General features: G+C 33.9%; 1 protein-coding gene across 2 annotated transcripts in view; it reads right to left on the reverse strand.

Moving 5' to 3' along the window:
• The window catches only part of GABRA2 (gamma-aminobutyric acid type A receptor subunit alpha2), a gene marked incomplete at its 5' end in the record, with an annotated part of 119,106 nt that overhangs the window by 3,093 nt on the left and 98,659 nt on the right, over nt 1–17,354 (reverse strand). The window contains 2 exons of one of the 2 annotated variants that reach the window (XM_079920077.1): nt 1,517–1,696; nt 7,222–7,424. In XM_079920077.1, the coding sequence (XP_079776203.1) occupies nt 1,517–1,696; nt 7,222–7,424 (383 nt within the window). The remainder of the gene's footprint in view (nt 1–1,516; nt 1,697–7,221; nt 7,425–17,354) is intronic. The other variant, XM_079920078.1, reaches the window with a different exon arrangement.

Genomic DNA, 17,354 nt, shown 5'->3' on the forward strand with positions numbered 1-17,354 from the left:
TGTGGCTTCCAAACCTCTGCTTGGAGCATGCCTCGTGACTACCTCTGAGGAAGCTTGTGAGTATCTTTTTCTCAAGATTTTCCAATTGAAGTTTATATTACTAGGTCAACCTTCTAAAAGGACTTTTTAACCCATAAAGTTCTGACATATAGTGTTTATATTGTTATTATTTCAATTATACCTAAACATCACTTAAACTGATATCGAATTGCAGAGATTGGTCAATGCAGAATTCCTAGCAAAGTTCCTGGCACAGGGCAGGCTCAAAAAATGTTTGCTTCATGATAAATGAATGACATCGACTAGAATGATTACTGTGATTATATATATATATATATATATATATATATATATATATATATATATAATGTATATAAGCATATAATGTATTTTATAGAATACAATAACCATTTATTAGATTAATAGAAATAGATTCTAATAGTGTGTTCTGCAATTCTATTATGTAATTATCCCAAAAGTCCTCAATTTCAGCATCTATAGATGTAGGAGACTGAGAAATAATAAAATAAGCTCAACTGAAAAACAATGCTGCGGAATTTCCACGTTTGTGGAAACTGTTTCACTTGTGATTGAGACATATAAGAAGGAAGTGGGAAAATATGACTATACACTAAAACAACAAATGATTTATTTTTATACATTATCTGGGGAAAAAAAGTAAATTATGCTGCTTTAGAATCAGTGGATGCTGTTACTTAAGTGGAATGAAAAGGGAAGATAACCCATACTAATGAAACTTTCTTTTTTTTTTTTTTTGCGGTACGTGGGCCTCTCACTGTTGTGGCCTCTCCTGTTGCGGAGCACAGGCTCCGGACGCGCAGGCTCAGCGGCCATGGCTCATGGGCCCAGCCACTCCGCGGCATGTGGGTTCCTCCCGGACTGGGGCACGAACCCGTGTCCCCTGCATTGCCAGGCGGACTCTCAACCACTGCGCCACCAGGGAAGCCCTAAACTTTCTATTTTTTAAATGACGTTTTATAAGAATCAGAATATTCTGAGGTTATTACTTTATTAGAGTGTCCAAATATATAATTAAAATGTTAAGTCTGGAAAATTCCTGATTACAGAAATCAAAACATCTTACATCATCGTGGCAAACCAGTTTTGGCTTTCTTGGAGTATTAGATAAAATGAAGTGTTAGTAAATTGAGCAAATGCTCTAGCTAAAATATAGACACCTAGTAGTGAAGTGACCTAGGATATAAATGAAAATAACAATCACATAGTTTCAGAGCTGGAAAGAATCTCAGAGACTGAATAAGGAAATGGAGCTTAGAATAAGGAAATGGAGCTCTCATAAATACAACAGTCTTTGGAGAAAACCCCAGGTTTACAAAGTGGCAAATTTATGCTTTCTACATACCATGTTGCTTTTTTACAGTCATTGTGGCTACTAGAAAGCCCATTACTTGTAAAACAGCAACATGCTCTCTTGTCAGATAATGCTATTGTTAACTGTCTGCTAACCATCCTGACTGAGAAAAGTGATACTTACAGAAGATTGTTTGAAGGTTATACAGTCCATCCACTTCTCTAAGTACTCTAAAGTCTTTCCTTGGATTAAACTGGGCCATGAGAAAGCTATATACTTGGACCATATTAGCTTAGCTCCTTGAAGAATTGCCTTCACTGAGTTGTATATTAATGTAATGCCTTCAGCTTTTATTGAAGGGGACTACAAGAAACATCAATATAAAATTCATTACTGCTTTTACTGGGAAAATGTTGACATTACTTGCAATAGCATCCAACTTTCCCTAATATAAAACCCATATGATATTGTTTAAAAAAGAGATTTTTAGTATAGGACAATCGTTCTTTCTGAGGAAATTTATACATCCATTTTTTGGTTTAAGAAAGATAAGTTTCCCCCATGGTTTACTCTCATAGCCAAGAAGCTCAAGATTTGAATCTCAGCATAATCTAGCTATGAACTACAGTTAATGTTCTGGCCCAAATGGTGGACATATTTGCAGTCTATTTTCCTTCATCCTGATTTTCTACTTCTATTTATATCTTATTATAATAATTTAAGTAATGTATTCTTTTGGTAAACTGCCCGAAATGCTTTTGGAACAAGGCATGATGTTTAAAAATGTGTATAAATGAATAAAAACACCTGAAATACAATGTTTTCTATGAATTGCATGGAGTGAATCACAAAACAATGGCACATTTCATGTTAGTTTGGATATTATGGTACTATGCCTATATTTCAAGTAATTTAATATATAGTGTATTTCCAGAGAATATGCTTTTCTTGGCCAGTGTAGAACAACTGACTCAGATTTAGAAATAAAAACAATCTCGAGACAAAAGGTATTTTTAAAAATTTAATTCAAATAAACTATGTGCTAAATGCTATGTCAGGTATTGGCAGAGAAATAATGAATAAGACAAAACTATTATCCTCTTAGATCAGGTAACGTACTGTTAGAAACAGATTTGTTTATAATAAAAGTATAATTTAATGAGGTTACATAAAAGAAATTCATGCCAGGTACTGTAGAAGGATAATGGGAGGATGGCAATTAGATACAATTGGATAGATTTGAAGGAATAAGTAGTTCATCAGTTAGAAAAGAAAGGAGAGGGCATTTTAGCAAGAGGGCTGAACACATCTAATGCCATGGAGATGTGTAGGAGCATGGAATTGGGAGATGTTTTTAATGGCTAGAGGAAGCATATGAGCATGGACTTTAGATTTGTGTTCAATCTTGGATTCACCACTTATTAGATGTGTGATCCTGAGCAAGTAACTTTACTTGACCAATCTTATATTTCCTCATTTCTAACATGGAGATATTCCCAGGCACATAGTAGTAAGTGCACAATAAATAACACACACACAAAATTTCTTATTATTCATCATGTAAACAAATATATGAGAAGGCTATATATTTGGACCATATTAGCTGAGCTGCTTGAAGAATTGCTTTCAAAAATTCATTAAAGAACTGAAAAATTAAATGAACAGATTTCTGTTTTAGAAAGATAACTCTGGCACTACTATAGAGGATGGATTAAAGGGAGACATGATTTAGAGATAATGAGGAATAAAGAGTCTCAAAATAATGAGAGATGGCAAGGGCATGGTCTATGACATATAGGTAGGAGAATGGACACCATTCAATGACTGATTAGGTCTTAAGGGTAACTTCCAAGTTGTTGGTTTCTGAGATTAGGTTTTGCCATGAACTAAGGTATATATGAAAAAAAAATGTAGGCATTTAGGAGATTTTTTGTTTGTTGTTTCTTTCACCTTTTAAAAGAGATATGTAAAGACTGAAATGTCATATTCATGTAGAAATGCCTAAGGAACAGGCTGGATATATGAGCTTGGAAGTTAAAAGAAAGGTATGGAGTATAGCTGTAGATAATAACTGTGGAAGGTAAGATAAAGGTGTTGGCTGTAGTTGTGATTTGGTTATACTTCATTAATTCATACCATATTTATTGAGCAACTAATATATACTAGGCCCTGTGCGAAGGGACAAGGATAAATGATTTATTAAAATAAACATGGTCATTGTTATCATGATCAGTGAAGGAGGTGGTATATAAGCGTGCAGTTACAAACTGTGGTAAAGAATTAAATGCAAAAGAGCAGGATACTATACACACTTATAAAGTGATCCAATTATTCAGGGGTGTGGGGAGCAACTGTTCAGAAATTTCCTGGGCATTGGTATATGTGCTGAAGATGAGTGGGTTTTACCTGTTTGGATATAATAAATAATGAACAGTGTTGCTGACATTCCTACAAGTATTGTCAGTAAAATCCTTAAAGTGAGAATCACATATGAATAGTAAAAACAAAAACATAAAATAAATGTAAATGACTATCTTTGGGGATAAACAACAGCAGATGCTAAGGAGATTGGATCTACTCTGAACTCAGGCAAAGAATCTCAAAGAACAGAATGAATAGTGGTAGCTGCCAAGATTTGAGGAAGGAAGTTGATATTCTAAGGCCTGTTTTAAAGGCCTAACAGAAGAGAAAAAGTTGCTGACTTGGGCCTGAAATGGAATCTTGGAGTATAACAGTATTCAGTGGATTCAATAGGGATTCCTTAAGAATGGAAAATTATCTTATCTGAAAATGTAGAGGTCGTTGCTGTCCTTCAGTTATAGGACAATGAATGGAAAGAATTACAGTGAGCTGAGAATTAAACTAGAAATGAGAATATACACATTATAAGCAATGTTTTCAAAAAGCTTGAATGGAGAAAAAGAGGGTGGAATCTGATAATGGGGGAATGGGTGACATACAATCTGGAGAGAGTTTTGGTTTTGCCTTTATGGTAAATTAAACATATTAAGCATCTTCAGAAACTTAAAGCAAGGAGACAGTTGAAAAGGAGAAGATAGCTTTGAAGAAGTAAGAGAAGAAAATAATAACTGATGCTTCAAGATTGAAAAAGGGACAAGAAGAAAAGAATCAAGAGATGGGGTGGAAGTCTTGAGGAAGTGGAAGAACACTGGGTGTAAGAGAAGGTTCCGGAAGAACTTGGGGGGTTGCATAAGTAGATATTTTCTTATAAGGAAGGGCATAAATATTTGCCCTTCCATATAAGTTAGATTATTTGATCCACCACTACATTTTTAGAATGATAAAATTTTGTTGACTAATTTCACACCTGAGGCTAAATGTATAGTGTATACACTTGTGCAAGATCACAGAGCAAGGTAGGCTTTGTCTTCTAATAGAGGGCTCAAATGTGTCTTGAATATGAAGTGAGTGGATTTATTTATTTATTTGCAAAAACTAACTTTAAAGATCAACAGAGCACAATCTACATGAAAACTGTATGTTAAATACATATCTCTTTCTTTCAAACATATAATATTAATATGAATCTCTGAGTGATTATTCTTATGAGACAAATTAATACTTGCCAGTTAACAAACCTTTAATAACTTTTTATATACTCTTTGGATTGACAGATAATTTAAGTGCATTTACTCATGTTTACTAACTTCAAAAAAGAGGACTTCCTCCAGTCTGGTTAAACTGAAAGGATGCCAATTTGGCTGATGGATAAAAACTTTGTATTTCAGGAGAATTATTGTTCTCCACTTAATTAAATCTAAGGATAACTAAAGCAGAGGTAAATTGCACTGAAATATTTTTTTTAGGCATATGTGCTAGTTTGGGGCACTATACTAGTTTTCCTTTTAGTTCTAAGGACCTGGTTACTTCCAAGGTAGGTTTAGGAAATACCTCCCCAGATTCATTTCAATCATGAAAATGGATTGAGTACCCATTGATAAATTCACCACTGTAAAGTTTTAAAAGTCTTTCCGTGAAGGCAAAGAAGTCTTCTCATTGGTATTACATTGCCAGATTTAACATCAGAAACTTATTTATTCTTTTATTCAACAAAACTTTCTGAAATGCCTACTAAGTGACTGGCACTGTGCTTGGCACTCTAGCTGTGGAAAAGTGATTAAGAACAAGCAAGGTGCCTGATACAATGTTCCCTTTAACTTATCCACTGAACTTGAACCACTTATTACTGAAATAATACAAATTTGTTAGTTGTTTTCCTGCAAATTAGGTTGGAACATAAATGATTTCAACCTAGATTTAGCTTCACTATGTGTGATCTGCTATGTGGGTGGAGTTAAATCCAGTATTCATCAGTAGTAGGTTATTGCTTTTAGAATGCATTATCAAGAATGTGTTTTTCGCATTTATAGGTACTTCTCTTTTCCAAGTTCAGAGGGTGAGAAGGCATATTATTTGATATGCCAAATCACAATATCAATTTGATTGACACCCTCATCGCATTAAAAATAATATATCAGTATATTTCTACACAGGGCATTTACACTACAAACCACTATTTATCTTTTGTGACATATTTACAAAGCATTTTATCTTCAAAAAAAGTTAGTATGAAAGTGCATGTGTAACTAATATAAAAAGAAGTAATTGCATAGATAGCAATGGAAAAGCAGTATATTTTATGGGGAATGAAAACATCAATCAACAGTAAAATGCAATGGAAATGGTAAAATAACCTAGAAGTTAAGCGTGGAAAATTAATCAGATTCCCTTTAATATTTACTCATTGGCTATTAGTATACAAAACATAGCTTATAAAATGAAATAAACCAGCAGTCTTATGAGAACGTTTACAGTTTACAAAATTAGGGAAAAAGAGCAAGACTTTTAAACTATAACGTCAACTGTTTGTACGTTTTAACTGCAATATTGTCATAGAAATTTGAAAAGAAAAATTTGTATTCAAATAACTGAAAAGGAAAATCAGCAAGTATGTTATTCCAAATTTAATGGAAGGGTATTCAGGTAGATATTTTATTAAAAAGGAGCCCTCCAAGTAGAACTTTTTACTATTATTAAGACTACATTATATCTCATTGTGACATATACAAAACCTCCTCTTAAGACAGATGAATAATAATCTATAGACTAAGAAAGGAAATGGCTATTTATCAATGCACAAAACTCCCACTTCCTTCAGTACTTGAAACCTAAAAATAGACACCTGAAATAATTACCAAAGAAGTTAATCTTCAAAACAAATACTTTTTCTCTTATAGACTTCAGGAGCAACTTAAAATGTCTAGGCATTTCTACCTAGTTACTTATTCCATACAACATGGGAGAGATTACGATGCTGCCAGTCTTTTACATCCAAGCAACAGAGATGGGGGTAGGTGAAGAGTAACTCAGCCCACCTGATAGGGCCTAAAATTCTATAACTGGGAAAGTTAATGCCCACTTTTGTTTTCCAAATCTTTTTCCTATAAACCAGCGTGGTTAAGAGCATGAATTTAATGGTCAGGCAGATCTGGGTTTAAGTATACTTATTAACTTGTGTGAGCTTGAGCACGTAAATAACCTCACTAAGCCATCCATAGCTTCTTCATCAGAAAAAAATGAGAATTAAAAAGAAACCCTAGTTATAAAGTTGTAAAGATTACATGAGAGAACATATCTAAAAAACTTAGCACAGTGCCTGACACACAGAGCTCAAAAGATGCTAGGAAGTGGTTTTAACAGAAGTAATACTACCAGCACTCCTAAAGGATTTCAGGCAAGAGCGTACTTTGAAAGAAATCTTTTATGTTTGAATGTTCTTAATGTCAGTTTTGAGGAACAGTATCTGTTGCAAGCTAAATCTGTTGGAGGATTCTCTTAATCACGGTGAGAAGGAAGTTCTCACTTACCTTGTCATTTACTACACTCTTTCCATCCCAAGCCCATCCTCTTTTGGTGAAGTAATTAACAGTTGCAAATTCAATTAGAGCAGAGAACACAAATGCATAACAAACAGCAATAAACCAGTCCATGGCAGTTGCATAAGCCACTTTGGGGAGAGAATTCCGAGCACTGATGCTTAGAGTTGTCATTGTTAGAACAGTTGTTACTCCTGCAGAAAGATAGGAAGCAAAAACATCAACAAATACCAGCAGGACAGCATTGGAAATACTTTTTTTTTTCTTTCCCAAAGGTACTTTCAGTGCCACCTCTAGCCATTAAAAAAGCAAACAAAAATCTTCAGAAAGAAAACAGTGCAAAGTTAATTATTGTAAATGGTTATTATACTTTTTGAAGTGATGACTCTGAAATGCTTTCATTTTCCATTTTTGTTTGTATGAATCTCCTTTTTCTCTTAAATACCGTTGAGGTTAGAAAGATTGGTGAAACTGAAATAGAATTTCCTACGAGGAAAGAAGGACTTGAAATTGACCAATTGTCCATTAACATTAATTAAAAAAAAATCTTTCACAAAGCCTCACATTAATTTGTTCATCATTTATTTGAATCATTCTAAGCAGACGACCAATCATCCACACTAGTAGTCACAATAGAACTATGATTAAGAAGTTCTTCATTCTAAGTATAGCTACCTAAGGATGAAATTAATTCTGGATTGCCTAGCATTGTGAGGACATAATTTCTTTCATAATGCAGCTTAGAATCTTCAGAAAATAAAACAAGCAACTAAATCCCAAACCTTATAAAATTTAAATCACTAAAAAGGTATATTATATACTTTTGTTGGTTTAATAAGTAATTTCGTTCCTTGCATTATAAAGCTTTTCTGCCTATAGTCTGGGAAGTCACAGTGGTTAAGTAAAAAGAAAGCAATAACTCAGAAGCCAGTCACAGTATCAGCAGGTCAAAATGTCTACAATTACCTGGTTTATCAGAGATTCAAGAGAAGATTAATTATGTACATAGGGGATACATTAAATTAAAAGACAACTGAAATGTTAAAGAAATGTTCATTCATATACTGAAATTTTTTATATTTAATTTTTACTTTCCCTTAGGATAAATAAAACAGCCTTTTTTCTCACTTACCATAGAGTTAGAAGTTCAAAATAGCAATAATTCTATTTAATCATGAGTGAATGCATCTGGGAATATGATGGTAGTAGTAGGGATAAAAAGTAGAAAAATAAATTTATCTCACCTGCTGCTGAGTCAATATTAAAAAACACATTTACAGAAATACATTGTGTTTGCATGCATCAAACTGTGAAATGTTTTAGATGGTGTCTTCTTTTGAGAATTTGGTAGAGGAGAATAATTAAATAGAACACATGCCAGATACACCTACACATACCCACAAACACAACCATATCCACCTGTACACACACACACACACACACACACACACACACACACACATATACATGGCAATGAAAATGATGAATCAATATATGAAACTATATTTAACTTCACCAGCAGTCAGGGAAAAAAAAAGCAATAATGAGATACCTTTTCAAAACAATATTATCAGCAAAATGTTAGCAAAACTTTAAAAGATTGATACTATCCTGGCATTGAAGAGGATGTGGGGCAATTGACATTCTCTTTAACAGGGGTTACAAATATCTAAGAGACTGTTGCCTAATCTGAGGTCATAAAGATTTAGGCCTATATTTCCTTTTGAGTTTTATAGTTTTAGTTCTTACATTTAGGTCTTTGGTCCTTTTTGAGGTGATTTTTGTGTATGGTAGATGTCCAAATTCATTCTTTCTCATGTGGATAGCCAGTGGACCCAGCAACATTTGCTGAAAAGACTTTTCTTTCCCCATTAAATGATCTTAGCACTGTTGATGAAATCAATTGATCATAGATATATGGGTTTACTCTGGACTTTCAATTCTATTTCATTAACCTACATGTCTGTCCTTATGCAAACTTCACAGTTTTGATAACTTACAGCTTTAGAGTAAGTGCTGAAATTGGGAAGCAGGAGTTCTCCAAATTTCTTATTCTTTTTAAAGATTGTTTTAGCTTTTCAGGGTCCCTTACACTTTCCTATGATTTTATGGTCAGTTGCTCATTTTTTCAAAAATGATCACTGGAGTTTTGGTAGGTATTGCATTGAATCCCTTGTTTGGGGAAGTATTACCATCTTAACTACATTAAGTCTTCCAAGTCCCAAACATGGGATACATATCTATCCATTTTAATCACATATACATATAACATCTCCATTTATTTAGAACTTTAATTTCTTTCGGCAACATTTTTTTTTTTTTTTTTTTTTTTTTTTTTTTTTTTTTGCGGTACACGGGCCTCTCACTGCGTGGCCTCTCCCGTTGCAGAGCACAGGCTCCGGACGCGCAGGCTCAGCGGCCATGGCTCACGGGCCCAGCCGCTCCGCGGCATGTGGGATCTTCCCGGACCGGGGCACAAACCCGTGTCCCCTGTATCGGCAGGCGGACTCTAAACCACTGCGCCACCAGGGAAGCCCTCGCAACATTTTATAGTTCTCAGTATACAAGTTTTTCATCTTTAAACTTAAATTTATTTATAGGCATTTTATTCATTTGGCTGTTACATAACTAAAAATAGCTTCTTCTTAATTTCCTTTTCAGATTGTTCATTGCTACTATATACAAACAAAACTGATTTTTTTAATGTTGAGCTTGTACCCCGAAACTTTGCTGAATGTATTAGCTCTAATAGTTTTTATGTGGCTTAATAAAAGTTTTCTATGTATAAGAACATGTGATCATGTGATCTGCAAATACAGTTTTACTTCTTCCTTTCCAAATTGGATGCCTTTTATTTGTTTTTCTTGCCTAACTGCCCTAACTAAAGCCTGAAGTATGATGTTGAATAGAATTAGTGAAAGCAGACATCCTTGTCTTTTTCCTGATGTTAGAGCAAAAACTTTTAATCTTTCACCTCTAAGTGTGATGTTAGCTTTTCTTTGATCCTCTTTGTTGGATTAAAAAGTCCTTTTCTAGTGCCAGTTTGTTGACTGTTTTTATCATGAAATGTGTTTCATTTTGTTTTTCAGAATCTACTGAGATGATTTTGTGTTTTTTCATATTTCATAAATATGTTTGGTATTACATTGATTGCTTTTTGTATGTTGAACCAACCTTACATTCCTGAGGTAAACTCTACTTGGTCACAGTGCGCAATCCTTTGTATATGTGGCTGGTTTCAGTTTGTTAGTTTCTTGTTGAGGACATTAACATCTATATTCATAAGGGATGTTGATCTGCAGGGTTTTTTATTTCCCTTGTGATTTCTTTGTCTGGTTTTGGTATCTTGGCAAAATGGCTCTATAGAATGAGTCAAGAAGTTCCCTCATCTATTTTTTCAAAGAGTTTGAGAAAGAATGGTGTTAGTTCTTTCAATATTTGGTAGAATTAACCAGGAAAGCCATCGACCTTAGGCTTTTATAGATTTTTTTGATTACCCACTTCATGGCTTTACTTGTTATAGATTTATTCAGACTCTTCAGTCAACTTTGGTAACTTTCTGATTTGAGGAATTCGTCCAGGTTATATAATTTTTTGGCATACAGTTGTTCACAGGTTCCCTTATAATTCTTTTTATTTCTACAAGGTCAGTTGTAATGTGCCCTCTTATTTTCTGATTTTAAAATTTTGAGTCTTCTCTCTTTTTTATCTTGATCAGTCTAGCTAAAGTAAAGACTTGACAATTTTGTTGACATTTTCAAAAACCAACTTATGGTTCTATGTTGATTTTCTCTATTGTTATTTCCTTTCTCTATTCCATTTATCTCTGTTCTAATTTTTATTAATTCCCTCCTTCTTACTTTGCGTTGCGTATGCACTTTTTTTTTTTTTTTAGTTTTTAAGGTGGAAAGTCAGAATATTAATTTGAGATCTAAAAAAAAAATAATGTAGATGTTTACAACCATAAAATTCTCTTTGAGAAATGCCTTTGTTGTATCCCACAAGTTACAGTATGTTGTATTTTTATTTCCATCCATTCTAAAGTATTTTCTACCATCTCTTGTGATTTCTTCTTTGACCCAATGGTTATTTAGAAGTTTCTTATTTAATTTCTAAATATTTGTAAATTTTCAAATTTTTATCTATTATTGATTTCTAATTTCATTCCATTGTGGTCAGAGAACATGCATTGTATGATTTCAATCTTTAAATTTATTGAGAATTGTTTGTGGACTAATGCATTGTCTTCCTGAAGAATGTTCCATGTACACTTAAGAAGAATGTACATTCTGCTTTTTTTGGGTGGAGTATTCTATAGATGTCTGCTAGATATGGCTGGCTTATACTGACATTCAAGTCTTCTATCTTCTAGTTCTAGCCACTATTGAAAGTGGGGCATTGAACTCTTCAACTATCATTTTTGGACTGTTAATTTCTCCCTTCAATTTTGTCGTTATAGTCATGTATTTTTAGGCTTTTTTGTTGGGTGCATATACATTTATAATTGTTATAACTTCTTGATTGACTCTTTTATCATTATTTTATATTCTTATTTGCCTCTGGGAAAGTTTATTGTTTCAAAATCCATTTTGTCTGTTACCAGTGTGGACAGTCAAGCTCTTTTTTTGGTTATATACTATTTCCATCCTTTTATTTTACCCTTATTTGTATCTTTGAATTTAAAGTTAGTCTCTTGTAGACAGCATATAGTAGGATCATGTTTTATTTTTTGTTTTTTATCCATTCAGCCAATTTCTGCATTTTAACTGATGGATTTAATTTATTCACATATAGCATAATTTCTGGTAAGAGAAAAGTTACTTCTGCCATTTTCTATTTATTTTCTATAGGTATTTTATATTTTTATTTCTTAGTTCCTTCATTACTTCCTTATCTTGTGTTAGATATTTTTTAATGTACCATTTTAATTCCCTTGCTATTTCTTTTACTATATGTGTTTGAGTTACTCTCTTAGTGTTTGCCCTTGGGGATTAAAATGTCTAATTTGAATTAATACCAGCTAAATATCAAGAGTATACTAAAAATTGCTCCTTTATAGCTCCATACCCCTCTTTATGCTGTTATTATCACAAATTACATTTTTACATTGTGTGCCCATCAATATAGATGTACAATTCTTGCTTTGTGCAGTTGTCTTTCAAATCAGAAATAAGGACTTACAAACAAAAAAATACATATTTATACTGTCTTTTATATTCACCTGTTATTATCTATTTCTTTCTGTGGATTTGAGTTACTATCCTTTCATTTCAGCCTTAATGGTTTTCTTTAGCATTTCTTGTGTGACAGTTCTGCCATTGACAAAACTCACTCATTTTTTGTTTATCTGGGAATATCTTAATTTTTGAAGTGTAGTTTTGATGGATATAGAGTTCTTGTTTGAGAAACTTTTTCTTTTGACACTTTGAATATGATATCTTACTGTCTCCCAGCCTCCATGCTTTCTGATGATTCGTTAGCTGTTAATCATATTAAGAGTTCTCTTTACATGAGGCATCACTTTTCTCTAAGTGGTTTCAAGATTCTCTTTTTTTTCCAGTTTGATTCTGATGTATCTATTCATGGGTCTCTTTAAATTTATTCTATTGCTGGTTTACTGAGCTTCTTGAATGTGTTGACTTGTGTTTTTCATTAAATTTGAAAGTCTTTAGTCACTATTTCTTCAAATATTTTTAAAACCTTTATCTCTCTCCTTTCCTTCTGTGACTACCATTATACATATACTGACATGCTTGATAATATGCCTGAGGTGTCTTGGGCACTGATTATTTTTCCTCCTTTTTTTCCTTTCTGTTCCTCATACTTAAGAATCTTAATTGACCTATCTCTGAATTCAGTGATTCCTTCTTCTGACTGCTTAAATCTAATGTTAAGTTCTTCTAGTAAATTTTTCTTTTCAGTTATGGTACTTTTGAATTACAGAATTTCTACCTGTTTACTTTTTATAATTTCTATCTATTGATTTGATATTCTCTGGTGAGACATCATTATTATACTCTTCTTTCATTCTTTAGACATGGTTTCCTTTAGCTCTTCTATTTTAACTAATGTAGCTTATTTAAAGTCTTTGTCTACTTAGCCCAACACCTGGGCTTCCTTAGGTACAGTTTCTAATGAATCTTTTTTTTGGTAAATGGGCTATACTTTTTTTTTTTAATTTGCAGAACTTATATTTTTGTTGTAAACTGGATTTCTTTTGTTTTTGTTTTTGTTTCCAGTACGTGGGCCTCTCACTGTTGTGGCCTCTCCCGTTGCGGAGCACAGGCTCCGGACGCGTAGAATCAGCGGCCATGGCTCACGGGCCCAGCCATTCCGCGGCATGTGGGATCTTCCCGGACCGGGGCACGAACCCGTGTCCCCTGCATCGGCAGGCGGACTCTCAACCACTGAGCCATCAGGGAAGCCCATAAACTGGACTTTGAATACTGTAATGTGGCAATTCTGGAAATCATATTCTTGCCCTCTCCAGGGTCTTTTGTCAATTGCTACTTGTTGTATTTATTGTCTCTGTTTGTTTAGTGACTTTTCTTAACTAATTCTGTAAAGTCTGTATTCTTTTCATTTGGGATCACTTAAGTCTCTGTTTTCTTAGCTTAGTAGTCATCTAATGATTGCATAGATTTTTGCTGAAACACTTGAAACCAAAAAAACTCTCAGTCTTTGTCAGGTGATTCTGTGTGCAGGTTGGGATATGTCTTCATCATTCAACCAGGCAGTTTACAACTCTGCCTTCGCATCCACTTCCTGCTTGTATAGAGGCTCAAGGTCAACAAGAGGGGAGAGCTTTGGGCTTCCTCAGTCTTTTTTTGTGTATTCACATAGCTCTATGTATGCATGTGGCCTTCTAGATTCCAGGAAATATGTCAGTGCTTTTCAAATCACTTATGTACAATTCATTCACCAGCTTTTCCTCTCAAACCTTTTGGTCAGCCCATTGTTTGCCCCAGATGTTATCCAATGCCTCAGGCAGAAGCAGCTAAAATATTTGCCTGGAAATGCTTTCAGTATGCATCCTTCAGGTGGTAGCTTTGGCACTGGGGGAATTCTGAGTCAAATGAAATAAAAACAAGCTTTTTGAGAAGATCTTCCAGGGAGGCATAATACAGATGAAGTAATGACAATTCTTTTTGGATGAGCTCCATTTTCCTCCTTCTGGTACCAGGAATTCAGGCTTTATTTTCAAGACTACCATTTAGGTAGGGAGTGGGTACGGGACTAGTGTAAGTTGCAACACCATAAAGATTACTATTCTTTACCAAGATTCTACCATTTTTCTTGAATACATGTACTCAGGGTTGCAAGCTGTTGGCTAGTTTCCAAAGTTCTGAAAAAGCTGATTTTAACAGTTTTACCAGTTTCTTATTGCTTTTATGAAGATGTGGGATTTTAGTATTTCTTATTCCACAGTTTTCGGTGATGTCACTTCTAACATTTTGAGGGTCTACCCTGAGACCTAGGAGTTATCTTTCTAGATAAGCCAGGGCAGTATAAAATACTGGATAACAGTATAGATATTTCCTCAGAAGGCCTTATCATCAGATGGCTTGGGTTTGAATTCTGGCTCCATTACTTGCTGCCTGTGTGATTTTGAGCAAGTTTCTCAACTATTCTCATTATGTTCATCTTCAAAATAGAATTTTAGACTATATCTACTTCAGAAGAACGTTGTGAAGGTCAAGTATGCATTTACCACAAAGCCTGGAACATTGTATTAAATGTTACTTATTTTACTTCTCTTTTTCGTTGTTATTACTATTACGTCTATCAGAAATCTACTTTACTTAAATGATAGCAGAAAAATATTTAAAGGTAAATGATACACAAGGCCCTTTACATGAATACTGCTTATAAAAGTAAGAAAGTGGCAAAAGTGGCATAGTCAGTGTTTGGTAAATAGTTTAATAAATTGTTGAATACCTACATTAGTAATACCAATACAATATTGAAAAGAATAAAGTTGGGCTATACATTGATGGCAAAAAATCTACAATACATTTTGCTTAAAAATGTTTCATGATTCAAGATTCATGAAAATATACACAAATGGATTTGTGCATCAACATAGATATACTGCATGAACTTAGTAAAAATAAAATCAGAAAAGACACTCATCTTAAGTTACCACTTTTGTAACTTTAGGGGAGAAGATAGCACATGGTTTGGAATGATGAAACAGAACTGGGCTTGTGACTGATTTTTAATTCTTTTACTTTTTTTGGTATTTTATCAGGTAAATATAAAAGGACAAAATCTCTAAGGATACAATCTAAGACAATAATATTAGTTACTTTGGGGAATTAACATTGAAGGAAAGTCATTCTTAAAAATTTTTCCTGGAGTGAACCTGCTTTGATTCTGTGATAAGAAAAATACAAAATTTTTGATTTAAACAAGAGATACTTAATGACTTTTAATCTTTTCTAATTCAAGTGTGAATTCCTGGGAACGACTGATATATACATTAGTGTTGACTAACTTAAAGAAAATCTACAAAAAATGCATGTTCAAATTATGGCCAACTATAAATTTAACTATGATTCTAAGTCTATACTGCTAGCTTAAAATTAGATTTGAGTCTAGTCATTCAAGCCAATAAAATGTTATAGCAATTTCAATATGAATCTACTATGAGGCTCTTTTTCACCATATTCAAATCTTCCCTATATCTAAATTTTATTTTCTTTCGTCTGATTGTGGAAACTTGACATTAAAATTGTTAACATGGACTATAAGCTCCTTCCTCCTTCCCTCCCTTCCTTCCCTTTTTTCCTTTTACTGGAGGGGTAAGATTCTCATATGTCAGCTTTTCTGGCTGCTAGTTGAGTCTAGCCTGGTCCCATTACACTGTAGATAGAAGAGCTAAGAATTAAAGAGCTGCACTTAGCTAGAAAGAAACCTCACAAACCTTCCACAAGCCCATCTCCCAACAATGGGCATTCTTCTATACCTAGTAGGACCTCTACAAATGAATGTTCCCACAACATTACTTTAACAGACTTGTGTCTTCCCTTATCACCTCTGTGTGACCACCAAATCCCAATGCTTCTTTGGGAAGCCTAAGTTGCTTTTTCAGTAAAATAAAAGGTAGGTATTTTAAAGTGCTTTCAGCCCTAAAATTCTATGCATATATGTGAAAACTATGCGACCATTTCCCATACACAGATAATATCTAATGTATAGCTATTTTATATTCTGATTTTATTCTGTGTAATATTTATTTCAAGGTGTAGGTGCCAAAAACCTCAACTCATAGTAGCTGAGAAAATGGTGTCAAAGTAAAGAAATGCTAAGTATTGAGTGAAAATATACATTGAAAGGAGAAAATCAAATCAGGGGAAATGATTTCAGCACAGAGACTGAGACTGTGGGCTCCAAGGCCAGATGCCTGAATTCTAATTTTGTGACCTTAGGGAAATTTCCTAGCCTCTTCGTTCCACAATTTCCTCATTTGTAAAGTGGGGATTAGGTATAGTGTTTTCCCATCCTGTTGTTATAGCAACCAAATGAGTTACTGCATGTAAAGCAATGCCTCTGTTATAAAAAAGACACCTCAGTGTGTGTGAGAAAAAAAACATCACTCTGAAAGCAAAGTCAGGACATATTTAAATCAGAAAAATAAAATAAAATACTCCTTGAGACCTTTATCCCCATCAAATGCTTGTTTGTGGTTAGGGTGTGGGAAGTTAGGAAGTTAGGAAGAAGTGTCAGAAACCAAACAGGCACAAAAACTGCAATAGAACAGAAATGTCAGATTGTTTGATACCACCTGCTGGCTACTGCTAGAAATGGCAGAAACAACAGACATCCTGGAAACAAAATGGTGGATTCCCCACCCCACCCCTGCCTGCCCCTTCAGCCCAATGGACAAAGCAATAATCACCCCTTCCCCCGAAAAATGATAATAATAACATTTACAAATACAGTATAAGTGCAGTATGAAAGGTTGTAATTTTAGTTTATTTCTCAGGTTGAAATTTTAACGCATAACTGTACTACATCTGAATAACAGAAAAGTTGAAACTTCTATGTGTTAGAGACAGAAATTAGAACTTGGATACCATATCATTGCCCTAAAACCTAATTATCTCAAATTCCACTAATTT

This window comes from Stenella coeruleoalba (assembly GCF_951394435.1).
Source record: "Stenella coeruleoalba genome assembly, chromosome: 4".
Taxonomy (NCBI): Eukaryota; Metazoa; Chordata; class Mammalia; order Artiodactyla; family Delphinidae; genus Stenella; species Stenella coeruleoalba.